At 37.9% G+C, this 21,734-nt stretch overlaps 1 protein-coding gene across 3 annotated transcripts in view; it reads right to left on the bottom strand.

The window, feature by feature from the left end:
• The window catches only part of SCN1A (sodium voltage-gated channel alpha subunit 1), a 155,499-nt gene that overhangs the window by 42,777 nt on the left and 90,988 nt on the right, over positions 1-21,734 (bottom strand). For 2 of the 3 annotated variants that reach the window (XM_060411115.1, XM_060411114.1), the window contains 6 exons: positions 20,329-20,709; positions 18,953-19,085; positions 13,547-13,785; positions 12,044-12,217; positions 10,154-10,510; positions 7,788-8,270 (listed from right to left, as the gene is read on the bottom strand). In XM_060411115.1, the coding sequence (XP_060267098.1) occupies positions 7,788-8,270; positions 10,154-10,510; positions 12,044-12,217; positions 13,547-13,785; positions 18,953-19,085; positions 20,329-20,709 (1,767 nt within the window). The remainder of the gene's footprint in view (positions 1-7,787; positions 8,271-10,153; positions 10,511-12,043; positions 12,218-13,546; positions 13,786-18,952; positions 19,086-20,328; positions 20,710-21,734) is intronic. The other variant, XM_060411113.1, reaches the window with a different exon arrangement.

Here is a 21,734-nt window from a genome sequence, read left to right as displayed (position 1 = left end):
ATCCTTATTTTTCTTTGATTCATCACAGACCAAAAGGATAATATTAAAACTCTCACAACCATTATGCTTTTTCAGTGTATTTTTATATTTATCATTGTTGAAATCAAAGATAATATGGTTCTGAATCCTTTATTTGGTTGGAGTAAAAACACTATTACTCAAAAAGGGAAGGAAAAGATTTTTAGATCTGATATAAACATGAGATATGAATTCAGATAAACGACTAAATAAGTTGGATAACAACAAAAATAAAATTTTCAAATAAGTACTTGTATTGATTTTAAAACCAATAAAACAATTAATTTTTCCTTTTTTGTTCTTACATTGAAGCTCACTTTTATTTTGAAATTCATCATTCACATAATAAAGCAATTGGTTCTCATGGTCTTTGGGATTAATAGACTGTTTTAAGTATTGAGCTTTATGTTTATTAATCCATGAATTGACCTTTAATTTACTCATTTCCAATTGTGCTAGTTCATTTTTTCACATGTAACTCTCAATGGCTCAATTCTATACTGACTTATTGTCCATGTAGGTTTGGCAGGATGACAATAAGTGAACAGAGAGAATGAAAGAGCTGCATCGCATCTGAAGCATCCACTTTGCCTTGTACACAAGGGCATTCAATAACCACTTAATAACTACAGTCCTGATGGGAAGAGCATTTTTCCTCCTCAGTGGATTTATGCAACATTTCTTGCTTTTTAAAAAATATTTTCTACTATAGCAAACGATTTTGACCTTGAGGGTGAAGCAAAACAAAGCAAAGCAAATAGTACTCTCCACAATATTTCTTTGAGTAAGTGACCACATTTTTTTTGGTTATTGTTCTCTGACTCGACCTTAGGATGTTTATACTGTTATTTTAGACTTGGTTTGTTACAAGGAGCTTATTTATAGGGTGTAATAGAATTTCAATTTATAATACGATAAAATATTTTAAAAATAAATCTGGAATTTAAGGGTCAAAAGGATATAGAATATGTATATAATACATGTATTTTTTATTTTTGAAAAAAATATTTTAAAAGCTGGCATATACTATTTTAAAGGTGAGAATTTTACTGTTATTATATGTATTCATATTAACATATATTTAAGATATATATCTTAAAACATACATAGTTGAGATGCTCAACATCAAAAATATCAGTATTAATATTTCATTGTGTACATTGCGCATTAGTAAATATTTCTAGTGTACACTAACCATATTAAAAATTAAAGTGACTTCTATTAAAAACTTACAGCAAAGCAACAGTATCAAAGGAACAGATTCTGTACTGAGATTTAGAATTTCCATAGGGAAGCTATGGAAAAATCAAATACTGACTCTAATTTCCTTATCATCCCTAAACTCAGATGATCTCTTCATCAAGATTTATGTTGTAATGACAGTCTTCAGTTGATTATTCATATTCAATATGTATAAAATTTTGTTATTAATTATGAAATCTTCTGTTAGTCAAAGATTTGCCTTATGTAGGGGTTGAGGTGGAGAATGGCAACCCACTCCAGTACTCTTGCCTGAAAAATTTCATGGACAAGAGGAGCCTGGAAGGCTACCCTCCATGGGCTTGTAAGGAGTTGGGCTGAACATACAACACATACTCTGAATTCTGCTTTAACGTATGTCAAACTAATAAGATGGAGGCACTCCCTGCTGTAGAGACCATGAGGTAAAGAGATGGTCTACACAAAAAAGCTGGAGGCATATATACCTATCTTCCAGAAGATTCTTAATATCTCCAGATATATTGTCTGCTATTTTTCTATTGGGGAAAATTATGTTATCATGGTGTTCATAAATTTGGATATTTGCAGAAGTTTTGATATATATCCATTTGATTCAAGATTAACCAAAGACTTCCTATTCTTATTTCTTTATTTAACATGCATTTACTGGATACTTACTGTATGCTAGAGACTAGGATAAATGTGGGGCATAATGTGTTAAATGAAATGAGCTTAATCCTTGTTCTTAGACACACTTGAAAACTGATTACTGTCCACATAAGGCATTCCCTGTAGACCTTTAGGTGGTAGCACAAATTTAACTTGCTGATATTCAGCAGTATGTAATAGATTGAAAATGTTCGTGTGAAAATTATCATGCATAATAAAGATAAAAGTATTAAATGAGGAATTATCAGCAAAACAGTAAGGAAATATTTATCACTGAGAGGACAAGTGGGATCTACTTGTTCATTGGGATCAATGAACTATTCACTACTCATTTATTCATTCATTTAATAAACATTTTGTATATGCTGCGGACTTAAGGTGAGTAAGACAAGGTTGGTGTTTTCTCTATTCTCAAAGGCTTCATAAACTAACAATGCAACCACAGAAGTGCTTCCTAATCATTTGGAGGATTCTTGCAGGTGGGATTAAATGCAGAAAGGTATATTCCTAAAGCACAACTTTGAGTACCTATAATTTGGGAGAATAAGAGCTTTGTAATTAGCAGATTGCTACAGATTAGTGTGGTATGCAGAAGTATATCAATCTAAATTATAGGCCAGCAAAGGAGAAAGAGGACCCTCCAGGACTGATGGAGATTCAGATTCTCCTGGCTATATCATTAACCTGTGCCAGGTGACAAGGACTTGGTATTCAATACCAGCTCTATAGAGAACACTTATTAGTTTGTCAGTAAACAGTATTATTCAATTCAAAGAGATACCAGAGATAGTATTCTTTTAGACATTGTTAAGGAAATTTCAAGTAATGGTTCAAAATATAAGCTCACTTCCTGGATTCTAGGCCAGGATCAATCTTTACTACTTGTATGACCTTGGCAAGTTACTTAAACTCTTTGTGTTCAATTTTCTTATTTGTAGATTAGAATAATAGTATCTATCTCATGGTGTGAAGACTGAATGAGATAATGCTATGTGTAAAGCCCTATAAACAGTGCTTTATCTGTGGTGAGCAAACAACAAATGACATGTTATTAAAATGATCTGAATTACAAAGACTCAAATGACAGTTTTACTTCATTCTGGCATGCGTTCATTGCTAAAATAAGGGTACTTTCCCCTAACTATGCTACTAATATGTTGTTTTTATTCCAAAGATATATAAGTTTAATAACTCAATTGATTTTAAAAGAATTTATTTAAGCAGAGTTAGGGTAGTAATTGCACCATCACTACCTTTTGCTTTTGAGTCCTTTTAACTTCTGAACAGCTTTTAGATTCTCATAAGATTCCTATAAGCACTACAGGACAGATATACTCATATTATAACTAGGAAATTGGATAATATACAATCAGTGATTGCTCATAATAGAGTTAAGACCAACACACTCTAACTTTAGTATCCATACAAATTATTCTAAACTCAAAAAGATATTGAGCCCTTATTATGTATACAACATTGTACTAGGTGCTTCAGAGGATTAAAATTATATAAAACACAATCCATTGCCAAAGGAATTACTTTCTAATTGGGGAGATATGATTTTATTTGTCTTTTGCATTGTCTCAGCAATTTTGCCCAAAATTCAGAAATCTGTTAGGGCACAATCCATGAAAAAGAGAATTGATAAACTAGACTTCATTAAAATGAAAAATATCTGCTCTGTGAAAGGCATCATCAAGAGAGTGAGAAGAGAAGCCATAGATTAGGAGAAAACCTTTGAAAAATGAAGCTGGTAAAGGACTGCTATTCACAATGCACAAAGAATTCTCAAAACTCAACAATAAGAAAACAACTTGATTTAAAAAAAAAAAAACAGGTCAAAGCTCTCAACAGATCCCTCATCAAAGAAGACAAACATATGACAAAGCACCATAGGAAAAGATCCTCCACATCATACTTCTTCATAAGATGTGGATTAAAAAGCAATGTCCAATGCAGGACTATTCACAGTAGCTAGGACATGGAACCAACCGAGATGTCCATCAACATATGAATGGATAAAGAAGCTGGGGTCAGTCAGTTCAGTTCAGTTCCTCAGTCAGGTCCGACTCTGTGACCCCATGAACTGCAGCACTCCAGGCATCCTTTTCTACCACCAACTCCTGGAGCTTACTCAAATTGATGTCCATTGAGTTGGTGATACCATCCAACCATCTCATCCTCTGTTGTCCCCTTCTCCTCCTGCCTTCAATCTTTTCCAGCATTAGGGTCTTTTCCAGTGAGTCAGTTCTTCACATCAGGTGGCCAAAGTATTGGAGTTTCAGCTTCAGCATAAGTCCTTCCAATGAATATTCAGGACTGATTTCTTTTAGGATGGACTGGTTGACTCTCCTTGCTGTTCAAGGGACTCTCAAGAGTCTTCTCCAATACCACAGTTCAAAAACATTAATTCTTCGGCACTCAGCTTTCTTTGTAGTCTAACTTTCACATCTATACAAGACTACTGGAAAAACCATAGCTTTGACTAGACGGATCTTTGTTGGCAAAGTAATGGTACGTATATAGAATGGAAGCTGTGGTACAGATATACACTGGAATAATAGTCATTAAAAGGAATGCATTGATTCAGTTCTAATGAGGTGGATGAACCTACAGCCTGCAGAGTGAAGTAAGTCAGAAAGAGAAAAAACAGATATTGTATATTTATATGGTGTCTAGAAATCTGGGACTGATGAACCTATTGCAGGGGAGCAATGGAGATGCGGACATAGAGAACTGACTTGTGGACACGGGGGTGGGGGGAAGGAGAGGGTGAGATGAATGGGGAAAGCAGCATGGAAACATGTACACTGCCATATGTAGAATAGACAGCGAGTAGGGATTTGCCATATGACTCGAGAGTTCAAGTCTCTGACAACCTAGAGGAGTGGGATGGGTCGGGAAGGGACCTTTAAAGGGAGGGGACATATGCATACCTATGGCTGATTCATGTTGTTATATAGCAGAAATCAGCACAATATTGTAATTATCCTTCAATGAAAAATAAGGAAAACCAGTATGGTACCACTACACATCTATTGAGCATCACTGACTCAACGGACATGAGTTTGAGCAAACTCTGGGAGATGGCAAAGGACAGGGAAGCCTGGTGTGCTGCAGTCCATGGGGTCACAAAGAGTTGGATGCAACTGAGCGGCTGAACAACACCACATCTACTAGAATGGCCAAAATCCTGAACACTGACAACACCAAATGCTGCGGGGCAACAGAAGCTCTCCTTCATTGCTAGTGGCTGTGAATAGCCGTACAGCCACTTTGAAACCAGGTTGTAAATTCTTACAAAATAAAACTTACACTTAGCATACCACCAGCAATCGCCATTCTTGGTATTTAACCAAATGAGTTGAAATCTTATGTCCACACAAAAGCCTGCACATGACTCTGTTTATAGTAGCTTTATTCATAATGGCCAAAACTTGGAATAACCAAGATGTCCTTCAGTAAGTGAATGGACAAATAAATATTCAGACAACAAAATAGTACTTAGCACTAAAAGAAGTGAACTATCAAGCCATGAAAAGACATGGAAGAGTCTTACATGCAGATTACTAAGTAAAGGAAGCCAGTCTGAAAAGGCTACATATTATATGACTCCAAGTATATGATATTCTGAAAAGGGCAGAAACAGTTACAGATCAGTGCCAGAGGTTAGTACAGAAGGATGGATGAATCGAGTACAGAGGTTTTTAGACCCATAGAAATGGCTCTGTGTGATTCAATAACAGTCAATAAATGCCTTCAGACATTTGTACAAAAGAGGAGAGTGAAAAAGCTGGCTTAAAACTCAACATTCAGAAACCAAAGATCATGGCATCTGGTCCCATCACTTCATGGCAAATAGATGGGGAAACAATGGAAACAGTGACAGACTTTATTTTCTTGAGTTCCAAAATCACTGCAGATGGTGACTATAGCCATGAAATTAAAAGACACTTGCCCCTTGGAAGAAAAGCTATGACCAACCTAGATAGCATATTCAAAAGCAGAGACATTACTTTGCCAACAAAGGTCCGTCTAGTCAAAGCTATGGTTTTTCCAGTAGTCATGTATGGATGTGAGAGTTGGACTATAAAGAAGGCTGAGCATTGAAAAATTGATGCTTTTGAACTGTGGTGTGGGGAAAGACTCTTGAGAGCCCTTTGGACTGCAAGGAGATCCAACCAGTCAATCCTAAAGGAAATCAGTCCTGAATATTCATTGGAAGGACTGATGAAGCCGAAACTCTAATTCTTTGGCCACTGGATGTGAAGAACTGACTCATTTGAAAAGATCCTGATGCTGGGAAAGATTGAGGGTAGGAGGAGAAGAGGATGACTGAGGATAAGATGGCTGGGTGGCATCACTGACTCCATGGGCATGAGTTTCAGCAATTTCTGCGAGTTGGTGATGGACAGGGAAGCCTGGCCTGCTGCAGTCCATGGGGTTGCAAAGAACTGGACATGACTGAATGACTGAACTGACTATAAAATGGATAATACCAAGAATGAATCCAAATGTAACCTATGGACTTTGGGTGATAATGACACATCAATATAGCTTCAACAAATAAATTGGAGTATGTGGCAATTTTGCTGTCTTCCTCTCAATTTTTCTGTGAACCTGTTTTAAAAATAAATTGTTTAAATAAACTGTCTAAAAATTTGGACTATGTAACCTAAGCCATCTTACCATTTTAGAGACTTCCACACAATAAATGGGAAGTTAAGGTGTTTTATGTTTCTTTGGAATTATCTTTTAAATCCATTAAAATTTCAGATTAATATTTCTAAGTCAGTTGCTATGGACTGAATTGTGTTTCCCCAAAATTAGTATTTGGAAGCTGTAACTCCCAGTGTGACTCTATTTGGAGACAGGGCTTGTGAAGTAGTGATAAAAGTTAAGTGAGGTCTTGATCCAACCTCCAATGCAACAGGGATGGTGCTCTTATAAGCAGAGAGACCAGAGCTCACACCCACATGCTGAGGATGGACCATGTGAGGACACAGTGATAAGACAGCTATCTGCAATGCAGAGAAAGCTCTCCCCAGACCCTGACCCTCCTAGCACCTTGCCCTTGCCCTTTCCACTCCCCAGAAATGTGAGAAAATACATTTTGATGGTTTCAGCCACCCAGTGTGTGGAGCATTGCTATGGCAGCCTGGAAGATTAACATGAAGTTCAGAAGAAAGTGTTAGTTGCTCAGTCATGTCCAGCTCTTTGCAACCCCAAGGACTATAGCCCACCAGGCTCCTCTGACCATGGAATTCTCCAGGAAAGAATACAGGAGTGGGTAGCCATTCCTTTCTCCAGGGGATTTTCCTAACCAAGGGATCGAACCTGCATCTCTTGCATTGCCGGCAGATTCTTTACCATTTGAGTCACCTTAACAGAACGACATAGACTATTTCTTGTTAACTTCTCCCCCATGTATGTGAATTAGTGCAATGCAGTGTAAGATATACAGAGCTCATAAAGACTGTAGTTCAATTCTCAGCTATAGCTCCTCATTATAATATGGGCTTCTAAATTTCCTAAGCTAATTTTCTTATCTGACAGGTTAGAATAACAACAAATCTTTCTGAGGTTATTACAAGGATTAAATCCAACGATGCTTGTTCATTCCCCGGATTAATATCTAACAAATACCCATTACTTAGGATGAGAAATCTTATACTATGAGGATGAGAAAACATACATATATATTATTCTTTAACTTATTAATCATCTCACTGAGCTTAAATCTTTGGTTCTTCAATGAAATAATATTTTATATTATGGCAAAAATATCCTACATGGAGAATATATAATCATAAATACAGGCAATATAATACATGTATATACATATACATTTATACCCAACCACATCTATAAAATCTTACCTCTTTGCTTTCTTCCAGATCTGATTCACTACTGAAGTCCTCTGTGTTTAAATTTTCAAAGTCAGATTCTCCTACAGCAATTGGTACAGTCACAGTAAGACTGGGATTGTTTATGAAGGACATGTAATCACTTTCATCAATAATGTACTTTTCAACACTGCTGCCGGTTCCTATTCCACTTGTGGTTCCATTTACGTCTTTAAGATAGTCAAGATCTTTCCCAATCTCTGTTGTATGATTGGACATACAATTGTCTTTCCTGTTGTTCAGATCATCAAGTGGTTTAATTTCATCTAAAATCTTTTGTTTTCTAACAAAGGACTGTTGAATAAATTCATATATTTTTCTCTTCACATAAGCTATTCCCTTGTGCATCCTATCCACAGCAATCTGGAGATTGTTCATTTCATTATCATCATCAGTGGCCGCAAGGTTGTCTGCACTAAATGAGCTCAGAAGCAAGGCCAAAAAGAGGTTCAGGACCTTAAAAATAACACAAACATCATTATAATGTCATCCCAATGTGAAGAAGAGCAGATTGAGATCACTTATTCCTTGCTGAGGAAACTATAAGGTCTAACAATGAGGTGAAAGGAACACCACAGCATAGTGACTAGAAGTTCAGAGATCTCAATTTGTGATCTGGGCTATGCCACAGTTCATCCATGGGCAAAGGCATGATTTCCACTGGTCTCTACTTATAAAATGAAGACACCGAAGAAGCTGACCTCAGGTTTTACTAAACTTAAAATTATGTGATTATAAGAAATAAATTTGTATGGGCTCTACATAAGAGTTTTAAACTTAAAATTCCTTAGTTTTTAAAACTATGCATTTAATTGCATGTTATAGTTTCTTTTTTGATGAAGAGATATTAAGTTGGGTATTAATTGAAAGAAAATCATTATAATCCAGAATGAGAATTATGGGCTTAACATTGAGGTGAGGTGAGGTGAGGTGAAGTCGCTCAGTCGTGTCCGACTCTTTGCAACCCCGTGGGCTGTAGCCTACCAGGCTTCTCCATCCACGGGATTCTCCAGGCAAGAATACTGGAGTGGGTTGCCATTTCCTTTTCCAGGGGATCTTCCCCACCCAGGGATCGAACCCAGGTCTCCCGCATTGGAGGCAGACGCTTTTTGCATCAATATATATTTTCTTGATCTACTATTTTTCTCATACCCCACTGTTGACTAATTAGGACAACTATTTATAAACAATCACTAATATTTCCATGAGACTGGCATATTAATGTACGTATCCTTTGGAGTATATGATATATTTTTATATGGTAACACTAAGGTGAAGTTGCTCAGTCGTGTCCGACTCTTTGTAACCCCATGGACTGTAGCCTATCAGGCTCCTCTGTCCATGGGATTTTCCAGGCAATAGTCCTGGAGTGGATTGCCATTTCCTTCTCCAGGGGATCTTCCCAACCCAGGGATCAAACCCAGGTCTCTCGCATTGTAGACAGACGCTTTACTGTAGACAGATGCTTTACAACAGTAAAGCGTACCAAAAGGTACAGTACAGTAAGGTACCAAACCTAAAAGAGGATGGATTAGTTACTCCATGTGGGTTAGGAGTCCTTAGCCAACCTCTGTTTTGATGTAAGGATTGACTAACCCAGGTTAGTTCATCCATCTGCCTTATGACATAAGAGTAACTGAATACTATCTACAATGACTGGCCAAAGAAAAGTTGAAATAGCTAGGAACAATGGAAAGTACCACTTTTTAGTCCTATACTGGCAAGTGCTGCTGCGTCGCTTCAGTCGTGTCCGACTCTGCGTGACCTCACAGACGGCAGCTCACCAGGCTCCCCCATCCCTGGGATTCTCCAGGCAAGAACACTGGAGTGGGTTGCCGTTTCCTTCTCCAATGCATGAAAGTGAAAAGTGAAAGTGAAGTCGGTCAGTTGTATCTGACTCTTAGCGACCCCACGGACTGCAGCCCACCAGGATCCTCCATCCATGGGATTTTCCAGGCAAGAGTACTGGAGTGGGGTGCCATTGCCTTCTCCAATACTGGCAAGTAAGTTTGAGTTTTCTCTAAATTTATTACTTTTTTCAGACTTTTCCCTTCCTTGGATCTGCATTTTTTGAATGTTTTCAACATATCCTTCTAAGCCTGTCTTTAATATTATACTCCATGGGAGTTCACATAATAAATGTGATGAAATGACTGGCAAAACAGTTGAGAAGAAACATTGTAGGGTCACTGGTTGTGCTGTCAAAGTAAGATTATAAGTGTATCCAAGGTAAGAGACTTTTGAAATTAATAATCATAATTTTGTTTTAGACAAAATGGTCGTCATTTCATTGTGCTCTTAATGCATTTCTGAAACTCATATCTTAAATGGGTACATACCACCAGGTTTCCAATGACCATGACCATCATGAAGACAGTCAGGCACATGGCTTGCCCGGCGACCTCCATGCAGTCCCACATGGTCTCTATCCACTCTCCACACAGCACCCGGAACACAATCAGGAAGGAGTGGAAGAAGTCGTTCATGTGCCAGCGAGGGAGCTTACACTCACTGTTGATCTTGCAGACACAATCTTTGTAACTTTTACCAAAGAGCTGCATGCCAACCACAGCAAAAATGAAGACGATGATGGCCAACACCAAGGTCAGATTTCCCAGAGCCCCCACTGAATTGCCGATGATCTTTATTAGCATATTTAATGTTGGCCAAGATTTTGCCAATTTGAAAACTCGGAGCTGGAAAATAAAAAATATATATGTTATTATGATCAATCTTTGAAAGCATTACATGTGAGGTTTACCAAGAAATGATTAAAATGGAATCTCTAACAACCTTTGCTCTACAGATGTTCTAACGGTGATGGATATTAACTGAGCTTATTGTGGTGATCATTTTGTACTATATACAAATATTGCATCATATGTTGTAAACCTGAAATATAGTGTTATATCGATAATAACTTAATAAGAAAGATATTGAAGTGTATAACAAAAGACATTTTTTAAGAGAGTTAGTGGATGTTTTGGGCCACTGCTGATTGCAAAACTTACAATCTTGATTGGAGAAATAGGTAAGAGCCACCTTGCATTCTTACACTTTGCTTTCCAGACTTTTAAATCCATCTACCTTTGGACTGTAACCAATTAGAAATGACCTGCACCATTGCACTGTCATAGCACCACCCTCCTAAGCAAAAGACGTGAAGAGCAGGTTGTCTGGATGTCTGTGTCAGTGCTTTGCTTTACTCCAAGACATATTTCTAATCTATCAGGAACAGAGAGTTGTGAGCAAATGTTGCACTTCACCAAACAAGAAGCAAAGGTCTTCCTGTAAAGAGCTTCTTATCTTAAAAAAAAAAAAAAAAAAGAACAACAACAACAAAACTCTCTTACAACATCTGTCCTATCCTTGACCATGGCCAGTCTCATGGCTAAGTTTTGGAAACCCTCCCTCCCACCCAGGAAGAATCTCATCCTTCCGTGTTTTATGTAGATAATTTTCCCTGAGAGTGAATTTTTAATTATTACTTGGGGACATACTGTCTCTCATTTGTTTTGTAAAGGTGGATGTAAGGCATACCTGGACTGACACTAATATTAATATTTGATCTCAATGATTTCTGCTCAAAGATATTCATTTGTCAATAGCAGGCAAAGTAACAGCACATAGAGCCCAGCTATAAGTAAAGTGTTTATTATTCATAATGCTCCTCTATAGCACTAACATGGCTAGATGCGCGTGCATTTAAGAACTTGGAATACTTCCCATGACTTCACAATTCTTTCCCTATTTGCATGCACATAAATGTGAATCAGTGGACTAAGTAAATAATTCTTCTGATTTCTCTCCTCTGATTTTGGGAAGGAGAATATTTTCCAGAGATACAATTAGAAACGGTTTCTACATGCACATCCTTATCTGATTGTTATTCACCAATATAAAAGGGTATTAATATTTTCAAAGTACTATTAAAATACATTTTCATTAAAATATTTTCTTAGATGCAAAAATATTAACTGCAGTCATCTCTAGGAACAATAATTAGTTGGAATGGTAATTGAGTAACATATTCAACTTTATATGACCAGGGTTTTTACAATAAAGCTTTTTCCTAAATACGTGGGAATATTTTTTTCCACTTAGGGACTGTTTTGAACAATGCAAATGTTATTACACAAAAAACTTAAAATGTTAATGGTGTGTGGTAAAATCTATGATGCAAGAACCCTGATTGTTGGAAAGGTTTTTGTCTTTGTTTTGTTCTTTACCAAACGGAATGAACGGAGAACTGATAATCCTTCCACGTTGGCCAGGCCAAGTTCTACCAGGCTAAGCGTTACAATAAAACCATCAAAGATATTCCAGCCTTCTTGGAAATAATAGTAAGGATCCATGGCAATAATTTTCAGAAACATTTCTGCTGTAAAGATCCCAGTGAAAACCTAAGATCAAAACAAAGTTACTCTAATTCCATCAGATAATGATAAAGTAGCATGCCATAATATTTGCTCCTAGAACAAAATGTTTACACTAGTAATTATTCTACTACATGCTTACATTTCCACAATAATTTGTAGTTGTTAAAAAGCTCTCATATATGTTATTTAATTTCATCCTCAAATGAAACACTGTTAAACACATAATGTGAGTATTATAACTCTTACTTTACCAATTAGGAAACATGTCTTCAGATGGGTTCAGTGGCTTGCCCAACATAACTAGAAAGTTAGAAAAACTAGGATTTGAGAGCAAATCTATTTTTAGTCAGTGTTCTTTCCATTACATCACTGCATTTTCCTCCAGACTTCATACAGCACAGGTACTGACAAGATTTTTCCCATAAACAGTTTTTTCTATAAGCTTATTCCCATTTCCCTCTACTCAGTTATTTTACATGCATACCTATATTATAATATGTGCATTATTATCATTATTTATAATGCACATGAAAAAATTACTTCAACAGTAAATACTAAAACTTTAAAAATAGGAATACTATAATTCAGGATGCTTTACATATTTTTCTTTCTAACATCAAAAACTTTAAACCTCAAAACAAATATTATGAAAAATGAATACGTTATTTTAGAGACCTTTATTTCAGCAAATGAAAGCTAATATTCCTAAATTGAGACAACAAACACTTTAACAATTTGTTTTTTTTTTTAAGCTCAGAAGAGAAAGAATTAGGTGGAAACCTTCACCAAAAATGGCCTTGTTAATCATACAATGCACAAAATGCACTGGATGTTTTTTATTATTGTATGGCTTTGATCTAGACTAGATGGATTAAATAATACAGACCCTACCTAGATCTTGGAAGTAAAAAGCTGGAGCCATTGTGAGTTGTTAAATAAGTTGTGGCTTATAGTGAAGATGAATGACTAATCAAGATAAAAAGATCTGTAATTTTATTTTAGTCTTCTATATGTAGGGAAACTGTGATAACATCATGTCAAAAAGTGTATCCTTAAACTATGAACTGCTTCTGTGCCTTGTATTACTTATAAATATCAGTATTGACTTTTTCAAGTAGTAATGTAGGCCTGTTTTTATATTGCTGTCTTTCGCAGTTTCAGCTTGGATATTAAGGGCTGTTAAGGGCTATTTTTGGCAAAGAGTAGGGTATAGCCAGCTAGATATAATTCCCATCTTTTGAAAGCAAGGAAGTAGAAAGGGTGGTGGTAAGACTGCTATAGAACATGAAAAGCAAACAGTTTCTCAAACAGAAAATTTGAAGACTGAACACATTTACCTTCCAATATGCTTACCAAGTTTCCTACTGTAAGCACATTATTGAAATGGTCTGTCATAGGATAGTGCTCCATGGCCATGAAGAGGGTATTTAAGACAATGCAGATGGTGATGGCCAGGTCAACAAAAGGGTCCATCACAACCAGGTTGACAATATGTTTCACTTTTAACCAATATGGCGAACAGTCCCAGATTAAGAATATGTTGGAAAATTTATACCAACAGGGTGGGCATTTCTGCCTGGATTCTTCAAGTTCTAGATTAAAAAAATAAAAATAAAAACAACCACCAAAAGAGATTTTTAAACATATATATTCCTCTCAGATCAATAGATTTCACTAACCGAACATTCTCATTTGCTATAGTCAACCTATTTTTGTACTTCATTATTAAAAAAACATGATTTAAAAAATAGAATTTAATTTACTCTTTAGATTCCTCCCCAAAATTTCATCAGACATAAACATAGAACAGGGATATCAAAGAATGATTTTCTTCTCTTATGCATTGATATTGTGGTTCCATATTTGGCTCTAAGTTACGTGGATTGTCTTTTTAATAGAGATACTGTGTGTAATCCTATGTTAATGTCTGGCTATGCTGTCATCCTCAGGCTATAAGAGAGCCAAGAATCAGCTGTTTGTTTTTATTTTGTGAGAATAACCCATTCTTCCCCTCCAATCTTGAGAGTGTTTAGGATGGTATTTGCCTAAACTAAATGGAATAGAAGGTACAGTCACTATGACTAATAGGATTAGAAACTCTTTACAGAAATACTTTTTTGTGCAGTTTTAAGGAGTTGCCACAGACAGGATTCTGTCATTTTGAGACTGCACCCAAGTACTGCATTTCAGAATCTTCTATTGACTATGAGGGCTACTCCATTTCTTCTAAGGGATTCTTGCCCACAGTAGTACATATAATGGTCATCTGAATTAATTTCACCCATTCTGGTCCATTTTAGTTCACTGATTCCTAAAATGTCGATTTTCATTCTTGCTATCTCTTGTTTGACCACTTTCAATTTACCCTGATCCTTGGACCTAACATTGCAGGTTCCTATGAAATATTGTTCTTTACGGCATTAGACTTGATTTCATCACCAGACACATTAAAAACTGGGTGCTGTTTCTGCTTTGGTTCAATCTCTTCATTTCTTCTGGAGCTGTTGATTTGCTCTTCTCCAGTAGCATACTGGATGCCTACCAACCTGGGGGCTCCTCTATCAGTGTCACATCTTTTGCCTTTTCATATTGTTCATGGAGAAGGGAATGGCAACCCCCTCCAGTGTTCTTGCCTGGAGAATCCCATGGACAGGGGAGCCTGGTGGGCTGCAGTCCATGGGGTCGCAAAGAGTCAGACACGACTGAGCGAGTTCACTTTCACTTTCACTTATGGGGTTCTCAAGGCAAGAATGCTGAAGTGGTTTGCCATTCTCTTCTCCAGTGGACCACGTTTGTTCAAACTCTCCACCATGACCTGTCCATCTCGGGTGGCCCTACACGGCTTGGGTCATAGTTTCACTTAGTTTGACAAGGCTGTGATCCATGCAATCAGTTTGGTTAGTTTTCTGTGATTGTGGTTTTCATTCTGTCTGCCCTCTGCTGGATGAGAATAAGAGGCTTGTGGAAGCTTCCTGATGGGAGGGATCGGCTGTGGGGAAACTGGGTCTTGCTCTGTTTCGCTCTTGCTCTGTTTCGCTCTTGTTCTGTGGGCAAGGCCATGTTCATCAAATCTTTAATCCAATTTTCTGTTAATGGGTGGGACTGTGTTCTCTCCCTGTAGTTTGGTCTGAGACAGAATGATCTCAGTAGTTTCCAAGGCAAATCATTCAATATCACAGTAATCCAGGTCTATGTCCCAACCACTGATACCAAAGAAGCTGAAGTTGAATGGTTTTATGAAGACTTACAAGACCTTCTAGAACTAACAATAAAAAAAGATGTCCTTTTCATTATAGGGGGCTGGAGAGCAAAATGAGGAAGTCAAGAGATACCTGGAGTAACAGGCAAATTTGGCCTTGGAGTACAAAATGAAGCAGGACAAAGGCTAACAGAGTTTTTCCAAGAGACCACACTAGTCATAGCAAACACCCTCTTTCAACAACACAAGAGATGACTCCACACATGGACATCACCAGATGTCAACACCAAAGTCAGATTGATTATATTCTTTACAGCTGAAGACAGAGAGCTCTATACTGTCAGCAAAAACAAGACTAGGAGCTGACTGTGGCTCAGATCATGAACTTCTTATTGCCAAATTCAGACTTAAACTGAATAAAGTAGAGAAAACCACTAGGTCATTCAGGTATGACCTGAATAAAATCCCTTGTGATTATACAGTGAAAGTGACAAATAGAGTCAAGGAATTAGATCTGATAGACAGAGGGCCTGAAGAACTATGGACAGAGGTTCATAATGCTATGTAAAAGGCATTGATCAAAACCATCCCCAAGAAAAAGAAATGCAAACAGACAAAATGGTGGTCTGAGGAGGCTTTGCAAATAGCTGAGAACATAAGAGAAGATAAAGGCAAAGGAGAAAAGGAAAGATATACCTATCGAATGTAGAGTTTCAAAGAATAACAAGGAGAGATAAGAGAGCCTTCATCAGTGAACAATGCAAAGAAATAGAGGCAAACAAACAATGGGAAAGACCAGAGATCTCTTCAAGAAAATTAGAGATACCAAGGGAACATTTCATGCAAAGATGGGCATAATAAAAGACAGAAATGGTATGGACCTAACAGAAGCAGAAGGTATTAAAAAGAGGTGGCAAGAATACACAGAAGAACTGTACAAAAAAGATCTTAATGACACAGAAAACCATGATGGTGTGATCACTCACCTAGCATCAGACATCTTGGAGTGTGAAGTCAAGTGGGCCTTAGGAAGCATGACTACTAATAAAGCTAGTAGAGGTGATGGAATTCCAGCTATTTCAAATCTGAAAAGATGATGCTGTTAAAATGGCACACTCAATATGCCAGCAAATTTGGAAAACTCAGTAGTAGCTACCAGACTGGGAAAGGTCAGTTTTCATTCCAATCCCAAAGAAGGGCAATGCCAAAGAATGTCCATAAAAAAAAATAATAAGTTGCTCAGTCATGTCCGACTCTTTGCGACCCCATGAATTGCAGCATGCCAGGCCTCCCTGTCCATCACCAACTCCTGGAGTTCACTCAAATTCACGTCCATCAAGTCAGTGATGCCATCCAGCCATCTCATCCTCTGTCGTCCCCTTCTCCTCCTGCCCCAATCCCTCCCAGCATCAGTCTTTTACTACCATACAATTGCACTCATTTCACATGCTAGCAAAATGCTGAAAATTCTCTGTCAAGAGAATTGAGAACTTGAACCAAGAACTTCTAGATGTTCAAGCTGGATTTAGAAAAGGCAGAGGAATCAGAGATCAAACTGCAAGCATCCATTGGATCATAGAAAAACCAACAGAATTCCAGAAAAACATCTACTTCCATTTCATTGACTATACTAAAGCCTTTGACAGTGTGGATCACAACAAACTGTGGAAAATTCTTTTAGAGATGGGAATACCAGACCACCTTACCTGCTTCCTGAGAAGTCTATATTCAGGTCAAGAAGCAACAGTTAGAAGTGGACATGGAACAATGGACTGGTTCAAAATTGGGAAAGGAGTACATCAAGGGTGTATAATGTCACCCTGCTTATTTAACTTTTATGCAGAATACATCATGCAAAATTCTGGGCTGGAAGAAGTGCAAGCTGGAATCAAGATTGCTAGAAGAAATATCAATAACCTCAGATATGCAGATAACACCACCTTAACTCTGGTCCCATCACTTCATGGGAAATAGACAGGGAAACAGTGGAAACAGTGTCAGACTTTATTTTTGGGGGGCTCCAAAATCACTGCAGATGGTGAGTGCAGCCATGAAATTAAAAGACAGTTACTCCTTGGAAGGAAAGTTATGACCAACCTAGACAGCATATTGAAAAGCAGAGACATTACTTTGCCAACAAAGGTCCATCTAGTCAAGGCTATGGTTTTCCAGTGGTCATGTATGGATGTGAGAGTTGGACTGTGAAGAAAGCTGAGCACCAAAGAATTGATGCTTTTGAACTGTGGTGTTGGAGAAGACTCTTGAGAGTCCCTTGGACTGCAAGGAGATCCAACCAGTGCATTCTGAAGGAGATCAGTCCTGGGATTTCTTTGGAGGAAATGATGCTGAAGCTGAAGCTCCAGTACTTTGGGAACCTCATGCAAAGAGTTGACCCACTGGAAAAGACTCTGATGCTGGGAGGGATTGGGGGCAGGAGCAGAAGGGGATGACAGAGGATGAGATGGCTGGATGGCATCACTGACTCGATGGACGTGAGTCTGAGTGAACTCTGGGAGTTGGTGATGGACAAGGAGGCCTGGCGTGCTGCGATTTATGGGGTCACAAAGAGTTGGACATGACTGAGCGACTGAACTGAACAGCAGAAAGCAAAGAGGAACTGAAGAGTCTCTTAATGAAGGTGAAAGAGGAGAGTGAAAAAGTTGGCTTAAAACTCAGAATTCAAAAAATGAAGCTCATGCTATCTGGTCCCATCACTTCATGGCAAACAGATGGGGAAACAATGGAAACAGTAACAGACTATTTTCATGGGCTCCAAAATCACTGCAGATGATGACTGCAGCCATGAAATTAAAAGATGCCTGTTCCTTGGAAGAAAAGCTATAAGTAACCTGGACAGCATATTAAAAAGCAGACATTACTGTGCTGACAAAGGTCCATATAGTCAAAGCTATGGTCTTTCCAGTAGTCATGTATGGATTTGAGAGTTGGACCATAAAGAAGACTGAGCATCAAAGAACTGATGCTTTTCAACTCTTCAACTGTGGTGTTGGAGTAGACTCTTGAGAGTCCCTTGGACTGCATGGAGATCAAACCAGTTAATTCTAAAGAAAATCAATCCTGAATATTCATTGGAGAGACTGATGCTGAAGCTGAAACGCCAATACTTTGGCTACCTGACGCGAAGAACGGACTGATTAGAAAAGACTCTGATGCTGGGAGAGATGGAATGCAGGAGGAGAAGGGGACGACAGAGCACAAGATGGTTGGATGGCATCACCAAGTCAGTGCACATGAGTTTGAACAAGCTTTGCAAAATGGTGAAGGACAGGGAAGCCTGGTGTAGTGCAGAGTCGGTCATTACTGAGAGACTCCCCAATAAAACATACAGGATACATTCTTCAGAGTTGCAAAAACCATGGAATTTAAGTAACTTTTTAAAAAGTTTCTAGAATATAGAAATATATAACAAATAACTCTTAAATAAAACCTATGATGTTTTCTTTGGAATACACTACTTCCAACTTACTGACATGTGTTTCAAATAAGACAATACAAATTCAGTGAAAACAACTAAAACTGCAACAAAATTTGTTACAAACCTTCTACTGTATTTGTTAAAATGCTGGCTATGCTCATTGCTCTTTGCCTCTGAGATGGATCTTCTAGAAAGTCCATGGAAACATGAAAAGAACTTGACCTTCTCTTTCTCATTTCAGTTTCAGTGGTTGTTCCCTGTAGAGAAAATGTTAATGTAGTCAATGCTTAACTCGGGCAATATGACAAGCAAACAGCCATTGCGACACAGTGAAATTCGTGAAGTACATGCATCATGCACGCTCATATTTAATTGGTGATGGCAGATATTGCTGACTTATTGTAGCATTAGCCTGGACTGTCCAAACTGTTAGCCATTTATTCATACACCAAAACTGAGGGTTTTCTTTTTACCCTCTGGTTTTATAGTTTTAGGTGACATAACATAATTTTGATATCCTTGGTAAACCTTGTGAGTGACATATGTAACAATTTGCTTATTTCAGAAGTAACAGCAAAGTAATAACTTGAAAAGTCACCTAAATGATCAGAGCATTTTATTCTGAGAAGGTAGCCCTTTATTTTTAAAGGAATACAAATAATTAGAACACACGTAGCTGCCATCTCATTTTCTGGACACAAGACACAGATGGTCATTGACAACACAAGCTGTATGTTAAAAAAAACAACAATACATGCTGCATGGACAACAGTTTCATCCAGGGTACCAAAGCAATAAGTCATCTAGTTCTGACTTGATCATGCCTCATTCATGCTGATATATTTCCAGGTCTAATAAGAGGCAGCACGTGTTTAGAAATTCCTTATCTGGGTATATATTCACAAACACATACCTTTGTACACAGTGAATTCTTTTAACTGTCTGTATTAATAATTTTTGTGTCTCTCCATTTAGATTAGTTTTGAGAAGACCTATATCAGCATTATTTTTTAGTAAGACGAGTACTAGAAATTTTAAGATAATAATGAAGCTATCTATTTAGGCACAGTGTTCTTGAAATCTTCTACACTAAAGCAGGCTATATCAAAGAATCTGTTGGAAAGATTTATTATACACCCTTTACACTTAAATATAGGAATTGTTCATTTATTCGTATACCAGGTCTTTAGTGGATGGCCTGCTATCTAAAGATAGTTCAGCATGGGTATATAGCAAATCCTCCAACTGGAGGCAGTCATTTATTACTGTGTATAATTTATCCTTAGCACATTTAGTAAATAAATGCATTCAGGTGTTATGCAAGAGAGTGTTGAGGCCTTCAGTTTTAGTTGGTTAGTCTTTTAAAGGTAATACAAGATGCAGGTGCATTCACAGCTTGACCAACCAGGAATCATTCTCAAGGGGTTCCATTCTGTAGAAACACTGGCTGGTACAGCAATCATGGGCCTGCCATGCCTGAACTATTTAAAACTTCCTTACATTGTCATCAGTAGCTGGCTTATCTATTATCACCTCTGGCAGAAGCTGTCCAACAGGCGATGTAGGAACCGAAGGTCCACCAACCAAGGAAACCACACCATTGCAATCCACAGTGCTGTGCATCTTCCCATTGGCTGGAAACACGGCCAGCATTCGGGACGACCTACTGGTCTGACTCAAGTTACTGTTGCGTCGCTCTCCGTGCCGTCGGGGCACAAATAAGGAGTCTCTGCGGCTCTCGTTATCCTCGAAGGTGCTGTGCTCATCATCAGCAAAGTCGTTCTCTGATCCCACATCCTTTGCTCGCCCTCTGAAGCTGAAAAGGCTTGTTCTGCTATTTCGCCTTGGAGAAAATAAGGAGCCACGGATGCTCAACAAAGACTGTAAGTGTGAAACCGAAAAAAAATTAAACTCATATTAGTATGGTCATTTGGAATGTGCTTTTATTTTGTAAGATTAAGTTGAAGAGGATTTCAGCATTCTTAACAGAACATGACCCATTCCTTGATTAACATTCTCATTTTATGTGCATTCAGATTAAATTAGTTTATAAGAGAAGGTTTCTAGCCCTTGAGATTAATAACTGGAGAGATAGACCGCAACTTAAAGGTATTGAAAAACAAAACCCTGAACTACAGTTTTCAAGTTCAAATGCAAACATCTTTAGCACCTTACTGTGGACACTGTAAACACTCAATAAACAGCATGACCTTAACAAGGGCATATCTGTTTCCACTGCTCTTTCGCGTCAAGAAATTCCAACACTTTGGCACAAATTGTTTAAGTCCATCCTCCTAATATCACTTGAATTATTATTCCCATTGCATCTAGTAGGCACAGTGTTGTTGGAGCTTGAAGTTAAGACCTCTGAAACTCAGAGTGATGTGCTGTTTCATAAAGCATACCACGGTGAATATTTTCAGAAGCATGCATTATGGTTTCTAAAGAAGTCTGGGTTGTAAAAACACACACACACAACATAAAATAACCAAAAAGACAAAAAGACATTACTGATGAGTCATCCACATTTTTTCTCGTTAAAAAGGCTGTGGACCAGAAAGATGTTAGCTGGAACAAGTGCCAGGAGACAAGTTCAGGTGAGAATTCAGGTCTCCTGACTTTTGATTCTATGCTACCTTAATACACCAAGCTGTAGAGCTTCCCCTTGTGATTCAGATGTAAAGAATCCTCCTTCAATGCAGGAGATCTGGGTTTGATCCCTGGGTCAGGAAAATTCCCAGGAGAAGGGAATGTCAACCCACTCCAGTATTCTTACCTGGAGAAATCCAAGGACAGAGGGGCCTGGTGGGCCGCAGGATATGACTGAGCGACTAACACACACATACACACCAAGCTGCAGGTTTACATATATGCAAACTAAAATTCTTTCAAACTGTATAGAAAGG

This window comes from Ovis aries, chromosome 2 (assembly GCF_016772045.2).
Source record: "Ovis aries strain OAR_USU_Benz2616 breed Rambouillet chromosome 2, ARS-UI_Ramb_v3.0, whole genome shotgun sequence".
Lineage (NCBI taxonomy): Eukaryota > Metazoa > Chordata > Mammalia > Artiodactyla > Bovidae > Ovis > Ovis aries.
The sequence above is the reverse complement of the archived record's forward strand: the minus strand, read 5'-3'. Positions and strand labels throughout refer to the sequence as shown.